At 42.3% G+C, this 26,573-nt stretch overlaps 1 protein-coding gene across 9 annotated transcripts in view; it reads right to left on the bottom strand.

The window, feature by feature from the left end:
* RARB (retinoic acid receptor beta) overlaps positions 1-26,573 on the bottom strand; it is a 357,399-nt gene that overhangs the window by 15,733 nt on the left and 315,093 nt on the right. For all 9 annotated transcript variants that reach the window (XM_079947362.1, XM_079947368.1, XM_079947366.1 and 6 more), the window contains one exon: positions 1,986-2,146. In XM_079947362.1, coding sequence (XP_079803488.1) covers positions 1,986-2,146 — 161 coding nt within the window. The remainder of the gene's footprint in view (positions 1-1,985; positions 2,147-26,573) is intronic.

Here is a 26,573-nt window from a genome sequence, read left to right as displayed (position 1 = left end):
GGGAATAATATCAAGATGTGCAGCCATTCAGGTTGTAATTAAATTTAATAGGCAGTTTATCCACTTCCATAGGGGGGGAAATGGCAGCGAAGAGCAGAGCCTAGAGCAGGAAATCATTTTACAATAGGGTATCCATCTGGAAAGAAGACGTTGCATGAAATCAGCTAGTGTGAACAAAATCTTGACCGGGATCTTATGAGCTCGGTTTATCATGCTTCTCCGCCCACCATTCCTGAGCCAGGGAAGTTTTGACAGAGATGCTTTTGAGCGGATGCCCGGCAGCTTTAACAAAATGCAAATCTGATTTGGCGATTATGCAAGCTGAAGAGAAGAGGTTAGTCGATAAAGCGCCAAGTTCACTTGCTGTTTTATTGCACTGCTTTGCTGCGTTCAAGAGGGACCCAAAATGGCCGTGCCTCATCTTGCAAACGTTGAGACCAGAAAGCGCTGCAACAACATTTTATACAGTAATCAGAGCTGCTAAAAAGCACCACTTGGAAAAACAAGCACATTTGTAGCCGTTCCCCTCGATATGGAAATATAAAACTGAGTCAGCATTGATATGCAGGCCAAAAGATAAAATATGGAATTAATATAAAAGAAGGTTAGAAGCGGAAATTCCAGGATTTGCTCTCCATGGGTTCTGAGAAGTATCAAACCGGTGGAGTTTTGCTGAATGTTTTACAACAGCATGATTTCCGAGTGTTGTTTTTTTCATGCATGCAGCTTAAGGACCACATTTCCCATAGTGCTGCAACAGAGGACATATGGTAGAATAATACTGTAAGGCCCCCTAGTGACATTTTTATCAGCAGAAAAGCCCAGCCATGCTGTAAAATCCAAACACATGGCCATTTTTAAATTTTATTTATTTTTATTTTTCATCCAAATTGATCCCCTTTGGTGGGTTTTTTTTGCAGCAATCTGCTGCATCTCCAACTAAGAATATAGAACAAGACATTTGTGGAGAGACTGATATAGTTGCAGAGGGGTGAGGACCCACACTTTTTTGTTCCTCAATTCTGTTTAACCTATTGAACACAATTTCTATTTTGGTTTGGTTGGGAGAGGCCTGAGCCACTGAAATGAATGCAGACCTCCTATCAGCCTATCAGGGGGGTCTCAACAAACCCTCATTTGTTCTAGACCGCTTTGGAGTACAAAACGACAGTTTGCAAGCGCAAAGCAGATGGGCCGGACTAAACGGGCAGCTCACGAATTTGAGAGGTGACTACCTTATCAAAAGCAACAACACACTATTTTTTGTTCAACAGGGAGCAAAACACTCCGTGCAGATTTCTAATCCAAATAAAGCTTATGAAACATACCATCTTTCCTCATGAAAATACCTCAGAAATTTAAAATGAGGGAACTGTCCAATTAATTATTATCATCATTATTATTATTTCTAATTCATATTAAAATCTATGTGGTGTGCAGAATCTGGGTTAAAACAAAAATAAGTTATCAATATGGTATGGTGCTACTATATTATCCAATATAATATGAAGACTGGTCTTGGAATACAAAGCAATCCCCATCAGGGGAAATGTGTTCATTTCTCTTGATAGTCCTAGCAGGAATAAGCAGACTTTTTTCTACATGGCAGAGATTTATAACTCACTCTTCACTTTCCTCTTGCATGTCCTCTAAGAACCTTGTGGTTCTTCTACTCTTGGTAGGCCTCTGTTTTAATGATTCCCTCTATGCTATTATTGATTATTTCAAAATATTTAGATTTTTGTTTTATTAAATGGATTTTTTTTGTCCCATCACCTGGTATGTGGCTCCCTCCTGCTCTCATGCATAGCACTACACAACCTGGATCATAACAACAAAAAAAGAAAGGCTTTTGGTATGAGAAGGCTTCTGCTTCACTGCATGGGGCTGCATTAAATACTTCCTGGTCCCTTCCAGATCAATTAACTTCTGTGATTCTGACAGCCCACCAGACCCCTCCAGTCTTCATTACACACATCTCTTACCGTAGTGTATTTGCCCAGCTGGCAGAGAGAAGGGAAGGTTTCCTGGTGAGATTTTCGGATTTTCTCTGTGAGGTCATCCAACTCTGCCGTCATTTCGTAATTCTCCATAAACTCTTGCTTTAAAGGCTCCTTCTTCTTTTTGTTCCTGTCATTTCTGACAGCTGGGAAGGGGGCAAGAAGGGAGGCAGTTCAAGTATGGCACACTAACCAAAGTCCAACAGCTCTTGGATACAGCAGCAAATGTTAAACAAGCAAAACATGCTGAGAGCACCAAAACACCACTAAGGAGCAATAAAATACAACGGGGGGTATAGGAAGCCGTCTTCTACCGAGTAAGATCACTGGTCCTTCTAGCTCAGGATCACCTAAACCAGGGTGGCTAACCTGCGCCCATCCAGCTATTTGTTGGACTACAACTTGCATCAGCCCCCAAGCAGCATGGCCAATGGTGAGGGCTGATGGGAACTGGGGTCTCACAAGGCCAAGCCTTATGAGGAGCAGTTGAAGGAGCTGGGCATGTTTAGCCTGGAAAAGAGGAGATATGATAGCCATCTTCAAATATCTCAAGGGCTGTCACGTGGAAGAGGGAACAAGCTTGTTTTCTCCTGCTCTGGAGGGTAGGACTCGGACCAATGGCTTCAAAGGGCCAAAGGAGATTCTGACTAAACATCAGGAAAAGCTTTCTGACAGTAAGAGCTGTCCGACAGCGGGATGGTCTCGCTCGGGAGGCTGTGGACTCTCCTTCCTTGGAGGTTTTTAAGCAGAGGTTGGATGGCCATCTGCCATGGATGCTTTAGGTAAGATTCCTGCATTGTAGGGGATCTGACTAGATGACCCTTGGGGTTTAACATTGTATGATTCTAAGGTCTAGAGAACCATAGGTGAGCCACTCTCAGTCTATGCAAACTGGCCATGGCTCAACAGGATTGCAGGCAGGAGTCTTTACCCAGGCCTACCTTGAGATGTTGGGGATTTGATCTGGGATCGTTTGCACACAAAGTATGAGTTCTACCATTGAGCTGAAGCATCCTACCCCACAACCCCTAATAATAATAATAATAATAATAATAATAATAATAATAATACCCTTCATAGTAAATTAACCCAGACTGACATTTTACGGTAATGCTGTTCCTAATACAGTGCAAGGATCTCTCGTCAGTTATTTATAGGCAAACTGCATGCAACAACACGTGATATTACAATATTCATCATTGGCACTGCCCATGGAATCACTTCGTGCTATAAACAAAGGTGTTTGTACCTTTAAGTCGCCACCTCTGGGAAACTGCATTTCGATATGTTTTGCTGCAATTTCCATTTCTATATAGGATCATGCCGCTTGGTGACCAATTATCACTAGATTAACACGAGATACCAAACTTAGTAGTACCACAGGGACAAAAACATTCTAAGTATGGAGTGGATTGAAATTGTGGTTAGGGTAATATATGCATGGGCTGAGGCACTCTGGGGGATAAACTAAATTAACCAGGTGAGCTCTAAAGGGAATAGCGCTACATCTACACTCTGATGGAGGACTAAGCCTACCGTTAATACAATGCAGGCTCCAATGGAATTAGTATACGGAGTCAGCTACCCATAATCCACAAGAAGCCCAAAATGTGATGTCACTGAATGAGCACTGCACTAGGTCAAATCATGACTGCCTTGCAATAAGTTACCTAGGCCATCTTAAACAGTGACAACAAAGCTAAACTACAAACTTGGTTTGCTTGTATAGTCAATGAGAGGAGTGTAAATGGAAAATTAAGAACCAAGGGTGGTGAAAATGTTGGACCAGGACTTCACTGGTATTTAGCTGCCCCACTTTGTTAATGGCTATTCTCCTGCTGCCCTTAAAATTGTTTTCTGTGAATCCTTTGGAACTCATTTTATGGGCTGTGTAGTATGAAGACAGGCTCAAATCCACCTGTCCCTTTTTCTCCCTCTAGGAATAGGTAACCAGTTCACCCACAGAGAGATTCCAGCCCACACCATCTGAAAAGACCTTCCTCAGAGGGACGTGAACTGTATGGCAAAATAAAGCCAGGACTGCAGCCAAGCCCATCACCCAATAGCAGAAAAGAAACACAGAAACACACACACACACAAAGCAATTCCCATCTGAATCATCTGGTCCCTGGGAGTTCTTGGCAGCAGCTCGCAAGATTGCCCTAAATAAGGTGTTTGTGTTCTACAAGCTGTTCCAAGCTATTGAGCTAAGTAGCTGCTGAGACCTTATGTTTAGCAAATGTGTCAATCAGCACACAGAAATATATGCAAATGGAGCTCTATGGCAAGAGGCCTGCTGCTCCTTGCAGTGGGAGAGGAGTTTACATAACAAGGAAGCAGGGAAATTCTACTGCCTTGGCACAACGCTGCGTTTGCCACGCTTGACCATCAGCAGCTAGCTAGCTGTTGTCCATCATGCACTCTGGAAAGGCACAGGAGCCGCGTTAGAACAAAGGTGGCAACCCCATAGGCCACTGCTGCTGTTTTGGGGGGTTAAACATATGTCCTGTGTGTCTGAAGTCACAGGTGGGCAACATCATTTTTGGGTGGCGCGAGTTAGATTTGTGTTCTGAAGCAGTACAGGGAACCTGAGTTGATGGAAAGGGAGGTGAAATATTACACTGACAGCTAACACATCCCTCCAGGTGTCCCTGTTTTCCAGGGACAGTCCCGGATTTGCAGAAGCCATCCCAGTTTCTGATGTGATCCCAGTATGTCCCGCTTTTCCTTAGGATGTCCCTATTTTCATCCGAGAAATGTTGGAGGGTATGGAGTTATTTGACCCTCCAGCCATCTGAAGGCAGCCCTGTATAGGGAACGTTTTTAACGTTTAATCCTTTATTATGTTTTTATATATGTTGGAAGTTGCCTAGAGCGGTTGAGGCAACAAAATCAGGTGGGTGGGGTAAAAACAGGATGATGATGATGATGATGATAGTGATAGATGCCCTTATTGTCATCAGAGAAATGTTGGAGGGTATGAGCTAAAACACCCTTTAAGTCATGCCTTTTAATGTAATTATGCTATCAAAAAAAGCCCCACCCTGTAATGTCAGGCACACTTAAAGCTGCTATCCTGCAAACACTTACTTGGGAGTAAGCCCCGCTGATCTAAATGGGGCATACGTTTGAGTAGAAATGCATAAAATCTGCACTGTAAGAAAGTCAGTCAGATGAAGTGATAATTTAGCACCTTGCACAATTTATTGAAAATTGTGAGGTGTAATTTTGAAGAGTGTAAAGAACTTCTGGACGAACAAAGCAATACACATACTCAGTGATATTGCTAATTCAACGTAAAAGTCAATGGCAAGACTCTTCTACAGGCCAGGGAATTAAATAAACATACAAAAATCAGTAAATTCCAAGCTGGTGTTCCCAGAGTGACTGTAACTGCCGTGCTGTGCAAATACAGAATATGTGATTATGCTGTATATTGTATTTTATATAAGTTATATCTTCCCAAAGCTAGTTATCTCTGCACAAATCCCAAGTGCAAGATCATGGGCTTTAATGAAGTCACACCAACTATGAATCTAACTATTGTATTTAACGTGCCTGGAGTAATGTTGATATAAGAATTCGTTATAGCCATTAAATACTTAGGACTCAAGTGCTGCAGTATTTCATCGTTCCACTGAGTGTGTTGAATGGGAGGCAGAATGCTTTGGAGAGCCAGGCTATTAAAGGGGAAACACTGGCACATATGTACACGCCGGGTGTATATAGCTGTACTCACACGTTTAACTACATGCAGGGCCAGCCCAAGACATTTTGGCACCTGAGGCAAACCACAAAACCGTGAGTGAAGGAGTGAGTGAAGAACAGTGGGAAGAAACAAATCAACTTTACACAGTGGTTGAAGTGGGAACCAAAGGCTGCCACCAGGGGGAAAGGGGGTTGCTCTGAATCCCACCAGATGGGTATAGACCCTAGGGTACAAGACAACACAAGACAACAGTCCACACCATTTTCTCCCTGGGACTCCAGCAATGCCTCCTATTCACCAAGAGACTTCTGTAGAGTTGGCATGGGGGTAATGACGGCTCCCCACATCAAATGGGGGGTGCCTTTTGCGTGGTCAAGCGCAGCCCCCCGGATCCCAGTGCGGCTCCCAGTAGTACGGGCTGGCTTCGCCCTCCCCAGGCTGGATACCTGGAGGTCTCCACCTACCTCAGCCAATCATCCAATCCCGCCTGGGGAGGCATTGCCAGGGGATTGGCCAGGTGGGGGGAGGGACCGCCCTGCCCACACCACAGGTGAATCTTACCTGCAAAGCGTGAGTTCGCTCCAGAGCTTCTCCCACCCTGCCCTCCCTCAGTTAAGCCTTCTTTTGCAGATTAACCTCTTCTCCACAGGTACGCGGGCGCTGCTACATCATGGTCGCTGCTGAAAGGCCGGAAAGGTATTTTGCTGCATTGGCAGGTTTTGCCTTTCCTGAAGCAAAATGTCACAACTTTGGCAGTTTCAGGCCTTGGGCAGAATCCTTTAGTCTATCTTCCTAAACGGGGGGGCGGGCGTGAAGCGGTGACCCACTCCGCCCTTGCGGCGGTGATCCCAGGGTTCCCCGTTAAAGGGGTCTTGAGGGGAGGCATTGGCCATACGCCGAGAGGTGTCATTGTTCTCCCCTGTGACGGCTGCGAAACGGGGGCAGGCTCTCTGCTTGAACATATGTTCCCCAGAGCCAGCCCCACACATTCTGGATAACTCTGATGTCTCCCAGATCCCCGGCTGGGGACTAGGAAGGATAAACGCCCAATGCCTGAGCCAAGGTCTCCCTACATCTGAAACTCAATAAAGTTGTGGCCAATTTTAATCCCGTAGCACGTTGTCTTAAGTCATTATTCCACTCGGGGCTTGCCTGGGATTGGGGGGACTCCGCCTGTCCACGCAATGCTGCAGGGGCAAATCTGTTCTCCAAGGAGTGTGCTGCAGCTGTTACTGCCACTGCCGCAGGAGCAGTGGGTGATGAGTTGCTTGGAGGCTGGATCTTTGCTGCCCCTGTAGATCCTGACACCTGAGGCAGTTGCCACACCTTGCCTCACGGGTTGGTCGGCATTGCCTAATGGCAGGCAGTGCCTAAATCTATCTAAAAATAGAATAGTAGGGTCATCACATACAGTGGTGTCTCCAGTTGCGGATGGGGTCCATTCCAGAGCTGTGGTCGTATCCTGAGTTTTCTGCAACTGGAGGGACTGCTTCTGCGCATGTGTGCGTGGCAGTAGAGTGCTTCTGCGCATGTGGCGAAACCTGGAAAAATACTTCCAGGTTTCCCATGTACATATCCTGAAGGATACGTAACCAGAGGTGAATGTAAGTAGAAGTACCACTGTACTTGGTTTTGCATTCAAAGCAAGCATCACTCATTCAATCATTCATTCATTCATTCATTCGCTGAGCGTACTTTTATCCCACTCTTCCATTGTAAAAGCCATGCTCAGGGTGGTTTACCGTATACTGAAAAAGCCAAGCAGTTGAACAATTTTTTTAAAAGCATATTAGTTTTCTTAATACAGAGAACCAGCATCAGTCAATGTCCCCAATTCACCCACATCTCCCTAAAATTAACACTCAGCAACAAGTGACTAAGAACATTTATTATTAAATGATTAGTGAATAAACAAACAGGGCCACCTTTTCATCACCAGCCAGCATCCAAAACATGTTGTTCAATCACATGTACATTCCTACAGCTCCATACCCAAGCAAATTATGTATCAATAATTTTTTTCCACAGGATTAGATTAGCATATAATATAGCCATAAAACAAGGGTTTAGTTGAGCAAAGTTCCATTGCTTCACAGGTCAAATGCCTGCTGGAACAAAAATATCTCAACCAGGAAGCAGAATTCCAAAAGAGGTGGCTGAAAAGACCTCATCTGGCAGGGAATTCCACCACTTACGGCACTGCCAGAGAGAAGGACTACTACGCAGTGGATGTAGCCTACCTTGATTTCAGCAAGGCATTTGACAAGGTGCCCCATGATATTCTTGTAAAGAAGCTGGTAAAATGCGGTCTTGACTATGCTACCACTCAGTGGATTTGTAACTGGCTGACTGACCGAACCCAAAGGGTGCTCATCAATGGTTCCTCTTCATCCTGGAGAAGAGTGACAAGTGGGGTGCCACAGGGTTCTGTCTTGGGCCCGGTCTTATTCAACATCTTTATCAACGACTTGGATGATGGACTCAAGGGCATCCTGATCAAATTTGCAGATGACACCAAACTGGGAGGGGTGGCTAACACCCCAGAGGACAGGATCACACTTCAAAACAACCTTGACAGATTAGAGAACTGGGCCAAAACAAACAAGATGAATTTTAACAGGGAGAAATGTAAAGTATTGCACTTGGGCAAAAAAAACTGAGAGGCACAAATACAAGATGGGTGACATCTGGCTTGAGAGCAGTACATGTGAAAAGGATCTAGGAGTCTTGGTTGACCACAAACTTGACATGAGCCAACAGTGTGACGCGGCAGCTAAAAAAGCCAATGCAATTCTGGGCTGCATCAATAGGAGTATAGCATCTAGATCAAGGGAAGTAATAGTGCCACTGTATTCTGCTCTGGTCAGACCTCACCTGGAGTACTGTGTCCAGTTCTGGGAACCACAGTTCAAGAAGGACACTGACAAACTGGAACGTGTCCAGAGGAGGGCAACCAAAATGGTCAAAGGCCTGGAAACGATGCCTTATGAGAAACGGCTAAGGGAGCTGGGCATGTTTAGCCTGGAGAAGAGGAGGTTAAGGGGTGATATGATAGCCATGTTCAAATATATAAAAGGATGTCACATAGAGGAGGGAGAAAGGTTGTTTTCTGCTGCTCCAGAGAAGCGGACACGGAGCAATGGTTCCAAACTACAAGAAAGAAGATTCCACCTAAACATTAGGAAGAACTTCCTGACAGTAAGAGCTGTTCCACAGTGGAATTTGCTGCCAAGGAGTGTGGTGGAGGTCTTTGGAGGTCTTTAAGCAGAGGCTTGACAACCATATGTCAGGAGTGCTCTGATGGTGTTTCCTGCTTGGCAGGGGGTTGGACTCGATGGCCCTTATGGGCTCTTCCAATTCTATGATTCTATACTCTTGTATCCCAACTAGTTGCACCTTCTCCACTGGTGGGATGTGAAGAATAAGCCACGGGCCTTATTGAGCAGGCAGGCTCATTTGGGAGATGGTCCTTTAAGTATCCTTGGTCCAAGCCATTTATCATACTACAGTGGAACCTCGGTTTTCAAATGTAATTCGTTCTGTAAGAATGTTCGATTTCCGAAATGTTCGAAAACCGAGGATGAAAGGAATGCCCTCCCATCAGATGTCAAGGAAATAAACAACCATCTGACTTTCAGAAGACATATGAAGGCAGCCCTCTTTAGGGAAGTTTTTATTGGTTTATGTTTTATTATGTTTTTAATATTCTGTTGGGAGCTGCCCAGAGTGGCTGGGGAGGCCTGGCCAGATGGGCGGGGTATAAGTAATAAATTGTTGTTGTTAACTTCTTGAAGTCTGCCACCTTGCTGTTTCCTACATTTCCCCCCTATTATGTGCTTTTTCATCACTTCCTCTTAAGATATGCTGAATTTGCCTTAAGGGGTAAAAAAAGATTAAGATGATCAGCTTGGGCTTAGTGCCAGAATCTGGTAATAGCTGTACATTTCATTTATGATTTACAGACTACCCTCACTACTGGAAAGGAAGCTCCCAAGCAGGAGTTTATAGAATGCGAGAGCAGGCAGAAGGAAGGAAGGAAACAAGTTTATGCTTTCACTCTTGGTGCCAAAATGGCGGCACTGGAAGGGAAGGGGGGGTGGCAACCTCAGAACCTATCCTTCTGGGGGCACGAACTTGTCAAGGAGAGTACCTCTTCAAACCGTCTCTTGTTTCGGTTAAGACATTAGTCTGCTTGCGATCCAGTTTATTTGAGAATGTGGTACACAAAATATTCACGTGCAGGACTGCATGGTATTTGGCTGAGGTGAAGAAGAATAACTTCTAGGTTTAAAATTCATCAAGGGCGCGCGCGCGCACACACACACACACACACACACACACTATCACATGCAAATAGTACCACGGATTTAATGAAGGGTGTAAGATGCCTGACAAAAACTATTGGGTTTTTTTTTTATTATTTTATTTTATTAATTAATTAATTATTATTATTATTATTATTATTATTATTATTATTATTATTATTATTATTATATAGTATTAGTATTGTATTAAGGAAAACCAGATGACACTAACTGATACATACACAAGGCACCCACAAAGATAAGGCACAGTTTTAAAACACAAACATCCTAACTGAATTTTCACACTGATACATTTAGAATTTAATATACACTGAATATATCTAGGGGTTTGATACATTCAGATATATCGGAGGCTTCCTACATCACAATTTCAACGAGGTTTGAAATGAGATGTTATAGAGTACTGTATAAATATTCAGTACATGCAGACATGTATTAAAGTAAAGCACATTGCAAAAAATACAATATAATAAAATAAAATATATTGTGTAGTACCCAGCACTATCTGAACCAGCTTCCAAAAATGTGAAGAGAGCTTTCTTTTTTCTCTCTTTCCCCTCACCCCAAGCCTCCTGCAGCCCTTGAAATCTGTTCCACCAGTGAACAGACACCTTTTCCAGTTATGCATTGAGTTATTCTACAGCTGCAAATCAAAATTAAGGTACTGGAAACTGGTACACTGTTGGTTTTCTCTAGGTGCAGATATGAGGCAAAGCCCTCAATGCTTTCACACTTAAAGACATTTCTTTAGTAGATCTGTCCTTGCTAATTTTTAGCATCCTCTCACAGTAGGAAAGGAGGCAGTAAGCTTTGGAGGAAACCAAAATGCTTTAAAGGACTCGGACAACACATGAGCCATGCGTACATCACAATTTCTAGACCCTGCCAACAACACAGAGAGACTGAATTCTGTCTGGTTTCCATGTACTTTTCATTCATTACATAATTCTTGCTATATTGCTATAAACTTGATCTATTATAACCTTCAGTACTGTACATTAAATGACATTGAAAATTAGATTATTCTGATTATTAGAGAAGTGAAAAAGGTACTAAACATCTGTAAGCCTCATAATCAATCACTGTATTCATCCGAGTGCAATAAAAATCAATCAGGAGCTAGTGCATTTAAATCTAATTTTTTAAGCATGACATTTCCCTCCAAGTTTCTTTCTTTAAATGTCACCCTTTTCTAGTACAATGATTGATTCTATCCCCAGGGACAGCCCGTGAACACAAGCAGTTTCATCTACTCTGTGGAACAGACATTTACCCCCTAAATATAAAAAATAACAGTGAGCACTACATTTTCCTTAAGCAAAGAGGTATTAGTACTAATTGTTAGATGCTGAATTATCAGATACAAGTGGTTAAAATACATCCTGGTCATTTTCACTGTCAACATTCTGTGTATTTTTATAGACAACAGATTAATGCATCACAGTGTTGGTTTTCTCCTAGAGAAATAGAGGCAGTCATTCAAAATAAAAGCTTATGTGGATTTTTAAGCAAGAGTGGAATAATTAAGTTAAAGTGAACAATGAATTGCCATTATTAGGCTGCTATTAGGCAGAAGACACACCCATAATTAGCGATACATTAAGTTTTCCATTTCAGTTTCTCATTTGTCAAACCAAAAGTTCAAATCAAATAAAAATTTCCATATCAGTTTATGAGTTAGTTGGGGTTTTTTTAAGTCCTCATGGAAATTCACCAGTGTTAACTGCATATAGGTTTGTATGAAATTCTGCCTGAAATAGTCTGCAATACTATCATTGCTAAGAGTACCCAAATTCAAAATTGTCATCTAAGAGCAAAGTCCCAACGCATAGTCCAGGCATAGGCAAACTCGGCCCTCCAGATGTTTTGGGACTACAAGTCCCATCATCCCTGACCACTGGTCCTGTTAGCTAGGGATGATGGGAGTTGTAGTCCCAAAACATCTGGAGGGCGAGTTTGCCTATGCCTGGCACAGTCCCAACAAAGGCTTGGGCTCTCTTTTATTAAAGTCAATATTCCTGATGCATAGAGATTCACAGTTTTGCCCACCTCACAGGTGAGAACATGGAAACCTCTGCAGATCCAAAATTCTGGCTATCTTTTGGAGCCGCTTGGTTATGGCACAATTCCTTAATGTGGGATGAGCTCTGATATAATTTTGATTGGAAGTGCTCACACACGTTAGAATATGCATGATCTTTTCTGCCCGGTCTACAAAAAGAACAACAGCTGCCTTGAAACAACCACCACCACCATTTGGGCTGCAACCCTACACCTGCAAGTTTACCTGGGTGTTAAGTCCCCTTAAACTCCATGACGCTTACATCTGAGTAGACATGTATAGGCTTTGGCTGTTAATGTTTCCATTGAGAAATCTGAAAAATCCCAAGTATTTAAACCCTGAGACAGAGGCCACAAGAATGTCATTAGTAAGTTGTCTCATCCGATTCCAGCTGCTCAAATGCCCTTTGGAGCTACCTTCTTGAAGCCAATGCCCTTTGGACCTATGGTTTTGAAATCTGGAACAGCAATTTCCATGGACAGTGGATTACAGGAATAAAAAGCCAAATTTGACCTTCCTAGCATACATCACTCAAAGGTTGGTCATCTAAGAATGTATGAATATTACATTAATGCTCCCTAAAAGTCAGGAGAAAGCCTCCTAATTTGGAGAAATGAAGGTTTCCAGAGATCAGCAGATCAGTTTATTGGATTTTTGAAATGAGAAAACATTGATAGTAACTGAGTGCACTGCCTGATATCAACACTGTTGATAAGTAACTTAATTTTACATGCGAAGCCTTGTTTAGGTAGGCTTGGATAAAGTACAGTCATCCCTTGCAAGTCGAACAGCTTAGTTCTCGAACATTTTGGCTCCCTAACATCGCAAACCCGGAAGTGACTGTTCCATTTTGCAAACTATTTTTGGAAATAGAACGTCCGACGGGGCTTCCATGGCTTCTGATTGGCTGCAGGAGCTTCCTGCAGCAAATCAGAAGCCACGCTTTGGTTTTTGAGCGTTTTGGAAGTCGAACGGACTTCTGGAACGGATTCCATTTGATTTCCAAGGTACAACAGTATTTCATAACATTTAGCACTGGGATGGATGGAACAGTCTGTTTTTGCACTATATCAGTTTCATACAAAAGGCTGTTTTGTCCCATTTCCACATTAATTTCCACATTAATTTTTTTTAAAAAAAAACAACACCCCACAGAAATGTTGTTTGAGCAAGTAAAAAGGTAAAGGACCCCTGACAGTTAAGTCCAGTTGTGAACGACTCTGGGGTTGCAGCGTTCATCTCACTTTACTGGCCAAGGGAGCCGATGTTTGTCCACAGACAGTTTTTCCGGGTCATGTGACCAGCATGACTGAGCCACTTCTGGCGAAACCAGAGCAGTGCACAGAAATGCCGTTTACCTTCCTGCCGGAGCAGTACCTATTTATCTACTTGCACTGGTGTGTTTTTGAACTGCTAGGTTGGCAGGAGCAGGGACCGAGCAACGGGAGCTCACCCCGTTGCCGGGATTCAAACCACCGACCTTCTGATTGGCAAGCCCTAGGCTCAGTGGTTTAGACCACAGTGCCACCCGCGTCCCTGTTTGAGCAAGTACAGGATTTCAAAATTTGGAGAAATGCATGATCCAAAGAAAAATTATGTTCCAACCCATTCATTAAGTGCAAATCAGAATTCACAGAAATCGCATTCCTCATGCAACCTACAATTCTTTTTTTAAAAAATGAAATAAAAGATATTAAACAACAGATGTTCTTATTTCAAACACATCATCCTTATTTCAAACAACTGATGCCAACAGTCAAATAATAGAAAGTGGAGAATTACTCTCATTCCTTGAACTTACAGAAGTGTTGCTTCTGAGAATATCAGAAATACCTTGCCTTCATGAAAAGGAGATGGAGTGACATATAACAGGCTCTGAAGCAATGTGCTGTTTGTGATGTCCATGCAATAAAGAACATGTCATCTCCACTCAAGTTGTTCTTATGAAATGATGCAATGTAATGGCTTAGACTGTGAGCTTTAAACAAGGAAGTTGCTGGTTCAAATTTCATACTACGATTCAGGGGATGCTCTGATGATAGCCACAATCACTCAGTTTTCTGTTTATAATTAACTTAATTATTGTAGGGCATACGTAGGGGGTATGCATTTCAAAATGATCACAACAATGCAGAATAATTGTCACTGTAAGCATGAGAATACCAAACATTTTGCAGAGATTCACTTACTAATTTGATTTGGGCTAATCTGTTTTTCTAAATGTTAATAGTTTGGTTCCCTAAGGACCCATAGTTGAGGATGAATGGAACCTGTGGTCTTCCAAATGTTGGACTATGGTTTCTATTATCCCTGATCATAATCCACAGGGGTGCCAACCTGAATAAAGTATTCAATAATTGCTCACAAGATGCAGTACACACAGTACACACACATTTGAATGGCAATGCCCATCAACTTTTCGGGAAGGCCATCCTCTCAAATATTTTATTTGGGACCTCAGCCCTTAGAAGCTGGCTCCTGTGATTGACCATGGTGGATGTGGCTGATGGGACTTGTAGTGCAACCAAGTGAATGGGTTGACAGACAAAAGAGTCAAGGGAAATGAAATGACATTGTTAATTTTAAACATACCGTATTTTTCGCGCTCATCCCGTCGCGGGGATTCGAACCGCCGACCTTCTGATTGGCAAGTCCTAGACTCTGTGGTCTAACCCACAGCGCCACCCGCGTCCCAATTTTAAACATAGTGTAAAACAATAGTTTCAGTCGGGATTGTGCATTATAGATCACTACAATTGCTAGGAAGTCCATCTTTCCAAAGGTGGAATGTTTATTAGAAATCCAATTTTTAGCAATCTGAAGCTGTGTACACACCATAGATTTAAAGTACAGTGGTACCTCAGGTTATGAATAGTCCTGCTTACGAACACTTTGGGTTACGAACTCTACAAATCCGGAAGTAGGTGTCCCAGGTTGCAAACTTTGCCCCAGGATATGAACACAATCTGCTTCCAGGGCCGTGGGAGGCCTATGTAGGGAATGCGCGCCTCGGGTTAAAAATGCTTCGGGTTAAGAACGGACTTCCAGAATGTATTAAGTTCATAACCCGAGGTACCACTGTACATGGTTCCCCCCCCAAAAAAAAAACACCTTGAGAACTGCAGTTTACCCCTAAGAGAGCTAAAATTACAAACTACAGCTCTCATATGTATGGTGTGTACAAAGCCTAGATGTTTTCAGTTGTCCCAACCCTAACTTTGCAAATAGCATGCTGTGAATAATGAAGATCTGACCACCTTTATCAATACAGCACATTTTATTTCTTGCACTTGTAAACCAGCTGCTCTAGAAACACCCTTTCTTGACATCAACGTTTGTAGAACTTGATAACTTCAACACTTCTACACCAATTTGACTTGGTTCAATAGAAAGAAAAAGATTTTCCTACTTTGTCCTATCCAACATGCAATCTCCAATCTATTGTGCTACAATGATATTTTATAATAATTCTTCTCCCATCCCATCTACATCAATGGATACTATTAATGCCTGCAAATATCTGCAGAAACATGCATTCCAGATGAAAATCTTAGCAACCAGATAAAATTGCTCTACACCAATGGTTTATGATTTAAAACCTGTTCAAATGTGCTTCCACCAACCAGCTGATTCAGCTGTGATCCTAAGGAATATCTCAAGCCAGTAATTATCAGACTGGTTTAAAAGCTGCAGTTTGCAACATATGGTCCAGACTCTCCAAAATTCTCATTTGATCTACTGATAATCTTCTCACTTTTCACTTTCTGCTATACTGTTTCAAGTGAAATGGTTTTAAGAGTAACAAAGGATGATCTAATTTACTGATCAAACCAAGTGGCAAAGGAGACAGGGTGGGAGACAGTTGTTTCTGGAAACAATGCATTTTTCAAAAGGAGAGTGGTATATTATTTTTTTTGGTTGATTTAAATTCAACATTATTACAGAAGATCCTGGATAATTTCAATGGGGAGACTTCTCGCAAACCAGGAAGCTTGTTTCGATAAGGCAAAGAAGCAGCAGTCCACCACAGAGTTAACTCAATAAAACGATGCTTTCTACTTGGATTAACTGACCCAGTTTCCAGACTCCTGCATGGAAAACAAAAGATGAAACTTGGGTATTATACAGAATGGAAAGCAAAGGACAGGGTGTTCCAGCTCACTGAAGGCAAACCCTTTCCCCTCAAGCCTATTGTCTGGTTTCAACAAGTGGCCACTCATTAGATGATGGTGGTGGCCCACAAGGAGGCCTGAGCTGGTTGTAATTTACATCACAAACGACTGCACATGGTATGGTATAATTTGGCAGAGCTGCTGAGCTCTACTCTCAGAGAAGAAGAATGCATGGCTGATGATCCTGCTCTCTCAGGGCAAAACCACTCAAGCTGATAGTACAAGTTTCACCAGGGAAGTCTTGGGGATGCAGCTTGTCCATACTCCATAAAAAGGAACTTTTAATCAGAATTAAAGAGATCAGAAACAGGCCGTGGAATTTGGCAGATCTTTCTGTTCTCCAGAACGCAAGCATGCTCAGTACGGAGGCAAATGGTGCAACTCTTGCTTTTGCACACCATTCCACATGTTTTGGAATCCCATAAAGCACTTACCTAGTCAATATGCATTATTTGTCCAGGCTGTCATTTTAATACAACCCTAATGATTATTCCTCCCTCTGCTTTGAACTGGATATACAGACAGGAACACTTGTAATTCCATCCTTAAGACTTCCCCATCTGTGCAGAGTTCAGTATCTAAATTATTTACTTTTACTGTATAACAAATAAATACAGATTTGGCTTTAAAAGAGCAGTGATAAAACGCAAGTAAATGATTTATTTATTTTTTGCACCCTTGGGGTCCCCCACCCCACAGTTAGGCTACAGTTCTGCACACCAATGAAACTACTAGCTAAAGTGCTGGGCTTGGCCAATTAAGGCTGCAGTTCTAACCCCACTTACTTGGCAGTATGCCCCCATTTAATTCAATAGGACTTGAATAAGCCTAGCTAGCATTGCCCTGTAAGTGGTTGTGGACTTTTCTCAAGTTCAATTTTGGATGGATGGATGGCGGCTAACAGATTGAGGTTGAATCCTGACAAGACAGAAGTACTGTTTTTGGGGGACAGGAGGCGGGCAGGTGTGGAGAATTCCCTGGTCCTGAATGGGGTAACTGTGCCCCTGAAGGACCAGGTGCGCAGCCTGGGAGTCATTTTGGACTCACAGCTGTCCATGGAGGCACAGATCAAATCTGTGTCCAGGGCAGCTGTTTACCAGCTCCATCTGGTACGTAGGCTGAGACCCTATCTGCCTGTGGACTGTCTCGCCAGAGTGGTGCATGCTCTGGTTATCTCCCGCTTGGACTACTGCAATGCACTCTACGTGGGGCTACCTTTGAAGGTGACTCGGAAACTACAACTAATCCAGAATGCGGCAGCTAGACTGGTGACTGGGAGCGGCCACCGAGACCATATAACACCGGTCTTGAAAGACCTACATTGGCTCCCAGTACGTTTCCGAGCACAATTCAAAGTGTTGGTGCTGACCTTTAAAGCCCTAAACGGCCTCGGTCCAGTATACCTGAAGGAGCGTCTCCACCCCCATCATTCTGCCCGGACGCTGAGGTCTAGCGCCGAGGGCCTTCTGGCGGTTCCCTCACTGCGAGAAGTAAAGCTACAGGGAACCAGGCAGAGGGCCTTCTCGGTAGTGGCGCCCGCCCTGTGGAACGCCCTTCCAGCAGATGTCAAAGCGATTAACAACTACCTGACATTCAGAAGACATCTTAAGGCAGCCCTGTTCAGGGAAGTTTTTAACGTGTGATATTTTATTGTATTTTTGTTTTCTATGGAAGCCGCCCAGAGTGGCTGGGGAGGCCCAGCCAGATGGGCGGGGTATAAATAATAAATTATTATTATTATTATTATTATTATTATTATTATTATTCAATTTTCCGTCTGCAAAATGGAAATAGTAGGAACCTACCCTGCAAGGTTACCAAAAGAATGAATAACAATTGTAAACAGGTTGCGGGTTGCAAGTGATGTGTGCATGATCTCTACAGCCAGCAAAGCTAAGTCTCTTGACATTCTTATTTTAGTTTGTATCCATCAATATTCCATGTATTTTAGAAATCACTAATTACTGGTTTCATTGGCTTAATAATTATTCAGATCTGCTTTCTCGATTTACAGGTCTCATGAAAAAATATTGATAGCCCATTACTAAAAAAATTAGTAACCCAAAATTACGAATTAAGAATATGCATGTTGGACCCTAATTACATTTGTTAAGCTAACTCACTGGATGAATAAGGGGGGGGAGAGAAAGGCTGTAAAGAAGCATAGCTCAGATAAATTCTTAAAATATTACAGTAAAGACCCTGTTCTAGGAGCAATGAATTAGACAAAAGTAATGACTAATTAGAATTGAAGTTTTTATTGTGAGTTAATTTGATGCAAAGTTTTTCAAATTAAATGGTTGCAGGAAGTAAGGATCATTATTTTTAATGAAGATTTACAATAAGAATTCTAAATGGATATGTGTGATTAAGAAGAAATGATTGTAATTTAGTAGTTTTGTAATAGAGAAATGGGACGAAAATAAATATCTAAGTCTGAAGCAGAAATTTATGAAAGAAAGGAGCATCTTGGCAGTGCCCTTGCTATGCAAAACCTGGATCAAGAAAACATTCAGGGAGAAATTTCCAGTGAACATTACCCAACTTTGGAATTCACTTCCATCCAGAGGTTGTAAAAACTTTGAGGTTAGATGCACAGTAACATTTGGGGGAAGAAGCAAACATTTTGTAGATTGGACTGAGCTGGGGATGAGGAGTACTTAGAATCATAGAATTTGTAGAGTTGGAAAGGACCACGGGGGTCATCTAGTCCAACCCCCTGAAATGAGGGATTATTTTGCCCAACATGGGGCTCAAACCTATGATCCTGAGATCAAGAGTCTCATGCTCTATCAATTGAGCTTGCTCAGCTGTCAAGTCCACTGGCTTTAAAAAAGTATTTTAGGGGCTTCCAGTTCTGCTCCACGTTAATGGGACAGCGGGAGATCGTAGGCCAAGAAAAAACAAGGATGACTGAGGGTTTATCATCCTTGCAAATTCCTTCCAGGGATGGGGGGGAATGGGCTTCACTTGCAATTCATCTTGGTACCTGGTTCTTGCTCCAGCATGGATGGGGGGGGGGGCGCAGGGAGGCGCTGAGTGCAAAAGCCTGGCGAAAACCCTCCAACGCCGCCGTTAAGAAGCGTAATTAATTAATTAGAGTGTAATTGGACTAAAGTACAGAACTTTAAGGTTTGGAATTTGAGATGAGACTTCATTTGGTGCAAAAGACAGGGGGGGGGGAGCCTACAGTTTCTTTATTTAAAGTTTTCTTCTCTACATTTATGATTTGGCAACCCTCCTCTGAATGTTAGTTCAAATTATATTTGTACAAGTGAAGATGGAAGAAATTGGATTATAAATATGGAATATAACATCAAATGGAACTGTGTGTAAAAAAAATAAATGGAAAAGGGGAGGGAAGCTCTTTTTTGCAAAAGGTTTACGATGGGAACTTGGAGCTGACTCTTCCCCATCCTTTATTATCTACAAACTGAATAACACTAAGCGAACTAACACTAAGAGAACATGGATTTTAATTTAATTGGAAGGATAATTCCTTATATATCTTCAGTTGGAAGGAAGGATGCAAGAAGTCTGTGAATTGCCAAGGAACTGATAAGGTTCCTTACTGAGTCATCTGCAGTTCGACAGACCACTCCTCTTCCCAGGTTGAGAGGTAAAATGGTGACAACAGGTAATATTTACTGGGACGGAGTGACTTTTGCAGCTGTTGTTAAAAGTTCTTGGTGCAAAACAACGAAGCATGGGGCAGAGCGATGGAGAAATTTGAGGAACAACAATGGGATATCAGCTCCGCCCAAAGCATGACGGTTAACAGCAACAACCAAGGAAAGACATAACATCTTACAAGGAAGAACATCTTACAGGATGTTACATAACATCTTATAGGAAGAAACACCATGGACGGAATATTTGACACACACAGGAAGAACTAGGACATAGTTTGAGTTCCTCACTTGAAATTTTATAAATCATTTAATGTGTCAACACGAATAGAAGTTATGAATACTGCAGTTGTTATAAGAGGAATTATGATTATGACCAGAATGTAACTGAAACTAATAAGATTTTGGAACACAGAAATAAAGAAAATCATCAAATCTAGCAAGTGGGGGCCCACTTTAACTAAATTATATAATTTGGTACTTGGATGACTGGTATTAATAACTGTATTATAAATTGATATTGTTATAATGAGGTTAATATCTGACTGAAATTGAAAACTACTAAAATTTTATTTTAAAAAAAAGCATTTTAGATCCTTTATAAACTAAAGAGTTCATATGTTTCTTATTTTACTTGCCCTGCTCCTTTGGAGACAAGCTCAGCTAAAAAGTCCGAATCCAGTCAGGAATTAACAGGGAATCCTGGTTAATTAACTTTAATAGGTCTACTCTGGGTAGGACTAACAGAAAAACCCTCAGTCTCATTTCCGCCCCCTTGGTAAATAGGAGACCAAATGCAGATATAGAGAAAAGTAATACCCAACTTACTGAAAGCCCCACAAAAATACATTTAGATCACTTAATATATCATTGGTTCCTAAAGGGTATCCCTGAAGAAGAGCCACTCTAAATCATTTAGCAAAACTTGAAGCAGATCACTCCACTCATTAAAGCTGTTGAAGCAGTTGGGGGGGGGGGACAGTTCTGCAAAAATTTCCCCAGAGAGAATATAAGCGTTCAGATTATCTTTGAACTCCAGAACTACCCTGAGAAAACCTCAAATTCTTAAAAGAAGCATGCAGTACAGAGAAGCTCCTTGAAGTTGTATTGAGTTTTCCAACGAGTTTTTCCATTAACATTCTATTTGCTTGGAGCAGTCGTTAAGAAATGAAGTAAAGAGGGGAAAAGTAGGTCAGTGTGCTTCTCTTTGCATGTTTTCCTGACGCCATTAAAAGTGCCTGTCAGATGACTAGCCAAGCCTGTAATCCACAGTAAAAGCATGTTTGCATTCAGCTGCACTTTCTGCCAGGGGACACGCGGAATCCCATTTAGCTCCAACTCCCAAATTTAGGCATGTGTCTTGAAAACGCAAAGAATCTCTTCACTGTGGATATATCCAAGCCAAGTCTGCAATGTGCCTGCAATAGGCAACCCGTTACAGATTTGGGACAGCTAGAATCCTAGACATAATGAAACAATTTTCCAGCCTTTGGCACTGCCTGTAGGACCGAACAGTACAGCTTTTAAAAGTCAGTTTCAGAATCTTCACTAATAGACTTTTCACTAGAACTAGGACGAAAATCTTAAAAAAAAAATAAAAAAATACCAACCCTATGCTATTTTTCTGCAACACACACAAATGATTCCACTGGAAAGAGCTGGTATAAGAGGAGAAATAAGATAACAGTTTGAACACCGTAATCTGGAATCTCCTCCAAACCTGTGCCAAAGTTTTGCAGGTTTTTTTGCAGCAAAAACTCACGTTTTGCAGTGCACCACAAACCAAGTAATTGATACATCAAACACAGGGTTTGTACTTAATCCAAAAAATTGGGATCCTCTAGTTAATAGGACCGAAACATTTCACTGCAGAGATCCCTGTAAGTTTTCTCCTGTTACCTGCAGCACTTAAACTGCAATCCTATACATACGTACCTGGGAGTAAGCCCCACAGAACTCATGGATATACTGAACTCATGGATATATAATTGCCATGGATATACACACATAGACCATTCTTCTAAAATCCTAAATATAGGGATTATAATTCACTTATAACAGATATTTTTAAGAGTTGCCTTTCCACTGCTCGCATTCTACGTACTTCCTGTTTTGTTTGTTTCCACCTAAGCAACACATATCCAGGTTTTGTATCAAATATGGAACATTTCAGAGGAAAGAACTGCCAAATGAGATCTAAAAAAATGCAGTTCAAGAGAGTGAAGACACTTCAATCGGATGTTATTTTTAGAGCCAAGCCGTAAGGTTAGCATCTTGGCATGAAGCCAAAGGAGCTGAAACATGGCAGAGAGCCACCGCAGTAAGCTGGCTTGTCAAGATCGCAGCTTTCGATAATCCGCTCCACAAAAATATGTACGCCGTACTGTTACTGAAATAAGCACAATCACTTATTTATGTAAGATGTATAAATGCACATTGCCCTCAAAAGGTGGTGTTCAAAATTCTGTAGAAAATCCCCCAACCATCAGATTTAAAATTATACCTCAAAATTATCAGTAGCAATCAATACATAGCTATTAATAATACAGTGGTACCTCGGGTTACATATACTTCAGGTTACATACGCTTCAGATTACAGACTCCGCTAACCCAGAAATAGTACCTCGGGTTAAGAACTTTGCTTCAGGATGAGAACAGAAATCATGCTCTGGCAGCACGGCAGCAGTAGGCCCCGTTAGCTAAAGTGGTGCTTCAGGTTAAGAACAGTTTCAGGTTAAGAACGGATCTCTGGAACGAATTAAGTACTTAACCTGAGGTACCACTGTAGTGTAGCCAGAATGCCTTAAACAGTTCTCTAAAATCAACAATTATGCAACTATACACATTTCTCCGGGCAGGGGTACCTTTACCTTTACCTTACACATTTCTTAAGAGGAAAGGAATTTCATGAACACAAGGCCACCACCGTGAAAATTGTTCCTGGCATTTGTCATTGATAAACTAGAAAGCAGGTCCTCAAAACAGGTCATATTGTCACAGGTAGGCCTTCAGATAACCTGGTCCCAAACCAGTTAGGGCTATAAACACCATAACCAAACCTTTAAATTGCATCCAGAAACAAACTGGCAGGCCATGTAACCAGTACAGAATCTGTGCAATGTGGTCCTGTCATCAGGAACCCACAAGTGTTCTTGCTGATGTTTCCAGACAGTCTCCAAAGGCAGCCTCATGTAGAGCGCATTGCAGTAACCCAGCACATTCTGAATGAAACCAGAACATGTGTCACTGAAAAGGTCTGCTTGCAAAGCACTGAGCTGCACCTCTTTCTCTAAAAAATATTGAATGTGGACCTTCCTATTGCTTAGTCAAACTGAAGCAGCAACATATGACCTGGAAGAAAATGAGAGCTGGGATGCTAGTGTAACGATTCTTAGAATTTAATAGTAATAGAAGTGGAACTGATGATGATGGTTATATTTAATGATATCCCATTTGCCCCAGACCAGAACTCAAGGTAGCTTACAGATAAAAATAGAAAAACACAGGCAAAATTGGGGGGGGAGAGCTAAAAACAAAAAAGATAATCCTTAAAAAGTAAGTAAACACTTACAATATATAAAAAGATCTACTAAAAATACAGATTAAAACAACAATAAAAGCACCACAGCACTAGCCAGCTCCTTAAAAATATATAGCTTAACCAAAATACAGGATGTCTGGCAAGGAAAGAAGGATTTCCAAATGAAAAGCAAACCAGACAAGAAGTGGGCATAATTTTGACAAAAACGGATGATGCAGAAGAAGAGCAGTGAAAGGCTCACCACAGATGTTATACCTCAGAGAATAAGGCTTAGCGCAACTTCCAGCTGAGAACATGTAATCAATCTTTGTACGAGCTTATTAGTTGCATCTCCCTTATGTGACTCTACTCCAACAAAGAAAACGAAAAGGCACACACAAAATGGGAGGCATCAGTAGGATGATTCAACTAAAAAGCGCTAAAGCTCATGTTTCTGCTACAATGAGTCTCACGGCTGTGTGTTGGAAATGAAAAATCAATGTCAGAAACTAGAAATAATTCCATTCCCCTGCCCCACAAAGCCTGGAAAACTGAAAGGAGCTATTCCAGAACTAACCTAACCCCCTTCTCTCAGTAGCAATCGTATATTTTTCATCCTCTTTCAGAATCCTCAAGTAGTCGCTCCACTAGAGTACTTGAGTGGATCCATGTTCCACTAGGACAAACACCCTGCTCCCCACACTCTGGACTGTGCAGCAGTAATTCAGAAACATCGCTCCTTCCTTCTTGATCCTGCTATCCTGTTTCCAGGAGCGTTAAGATTTGTCTCTGGGTTTCCTCCCCCACCTTTCCCCAACTTTATTCTTTAGCAATTCTGAAAAGATGCTAGTCACAAGGCTCAGCAGGAGGGAGAAATTACCATTTTCTACACTTGCCCACTTCTGAACATAGCCCCATTGAGTTCAAGAGAATTTACTATTGGTAAGCATGTTCAGGATTGCAGCCTTAATGTGGGGTTTATGTTGCTGTCATAATGGGCTCAACCTCCCACCATTCCCACCCCCTAAAATATATATATATATGCAGAGAGATGTATCAGAGTGGTACCCCATCTGATGTATGCAATGCCCTCTTGCCCCTTGACAAGACCCTCCTACGGCTTGAAGTGCACTGCAACACTTCCTGCCATTCACAGTGGAAGAAGGTCGTCTTCTACATCTACAGGCCTTCTTTGGCATGGGGTGATCAGGTAGAGGACAGCAGAGTTTTCCTTCCCGAAGTACGATGTGAAGGCATGTGGTGACCCTTCCTTTGTTGAAAGCTCAACAGGTCCGGGTACACTCAGTCCCTGGGAAATTGTGTGCATGCCACATTGAGCCCCATTATGATGGGGGGGGAGGTGGAATATAAACACAAGAAAATAAATTAATTAATAAACCACATGGGGTGCAGCTACCCCTGCAACTGAGCAAGATGCTCAAACCCCTTTGGTTGTTTCTTTCGGCAGGACTATTCAATTGTCTAGAATGCTTTTCTGAAACCAAACGAGTTGCAAATGAACCCGCAAGCTATTAGTTCGCCGTACACGGCACAGGAGGGAAAGATCATTAGATGAGTTTGGTGCCGTTGTTGCTATTACATAACCATCTCAGCAGAACATGGGTTTCATTTTGGTATTAATAATTTACTGGCGTCGTTGCTTTGAAACCTTAAAACTGGCAGATGGAAAGCAAAGCGAAACTGGGATGAGAGAGAGAGAGAGAGAGAGAGAGAGAGTGAGAGTGTCTTGCAGGTAAGAGAAATAAAGCTACCTGCTTACAGAAGGTTATTAAACACTACCCTTAGAGGAGCAAAGATGTTTAATCACAGGGGGGGAAATGCACAGATATATTTCAATTTGGTCTAAACTAGGCCTGGCTGACGTATCAATACAACATACAGGGCCAATTTGAGGGCCAGAGTGCAATGGTGCCTTCAACCAGCTGTACATCGCAGGTGGGGTTTGCCCGCGCCTTACTTTCTCCGCTGCCTTCTTCCTCCCTTTGCCGGGCACTGGTAGGAGTGGTGGTTTCACCCTGAGGGGCCGAGGCCAATGCAGCTTGTTCCTCCCTCCACTTTTCAACATTGCGATGTTTGGCTGGTCATAACATTGAGATGTTGAAAAGTTGATCTCGTCCAGCCCTAGCCTAAACCATGCTTTTATCTATCAACCTGTACTGTTTTGGGGGGACAGGGGGCAGGCGGGTGTGGGGGATTCCCTGGTCCTGAATGGGGTAACCGTGCCCCTGAAGAACCAGGTGTGCAGCCTGGGAGTCATTTTGGACTCACAGCTGTCCATGGAGGCGCAGGTTAATTCTGTCTCCAGGGCGGCTGTCTACCACCTCCACCTGGTACGCAGGCTAAGAGCCTACCTGCCCGCAGACTGTCTCACCAGAGTGATGCATGCTCTAGTTATCTCCCGCTTGGACTACTGCAATGTGCTCTACGTGGGGCTACCTTTGAAGGTGACCTGGAAACTACAACTAATCCAGAATGCGGCAGCTAGACTGGTGACTGGGAGTGGCCGCCGGGACCACATAACACCGGTCCTGAGAGATCTGCATTGGCTCCCAGTACGTTTCCAAGCACAAATCAAAGTGTTGGTGCTGACCTTTAAAGCCCTAAACAGCCTCGGTCCTGTATACCTGAAGGAGCGTCTCTACCCCCAAAGTTCAGCCTGGACACTGAGATCCAGTGCTGAGGGCCTTCTGGTGGTTCCCTCATTGCGAGAAGTGAGGTTATGGAGAACCAGACAGAGGGCCTTCTCGGTAGTGGCGCCCACCCTGTGGAACACCCTCCCTTCAGATGTGAAGGAAATAAGCAGTTATCCTATCTTCAAAAGACATCTGAAGGCAGCCCTGTTCAGGGAAGTTTTTAATATTTAATGCTGTATTGTTTTTAACACTTGATTGGGAGACGCCCAGAGTGGCTGGGGAAACTCAGCCAGATGGGCGGGGTATAAATAATAAATTATTATTATTATTATTATTATTATTATTATTATTATTATTATTACTATTATTATTACTATTATTATTACTATTATTACTATTATTATTACCTTCGAATTATATAGGACAAGCGTCCCTAACCTGGTGCTTTGATCTGTAACTTCCATCAGGAGTGTATCTAGAAAAGGTAAAAGGAAAGAAAATG

Source organism: Podarcis cretensis, assembly GCF_951804945.1.
Source record: "Podarcis cretensis genome assembly, chromosome: 12".
Taxonomy (NCBI): Eukaryota; Metazoa; Chordata; class Lepidosauria; order Squamata; family Lacertidae; genus Podarcis; species Podarcis cretensis.
Note: the sequence above shows the minus strand (reverse complement) of the source record. Positions and strands in the feature narration are given on the sequence as shown.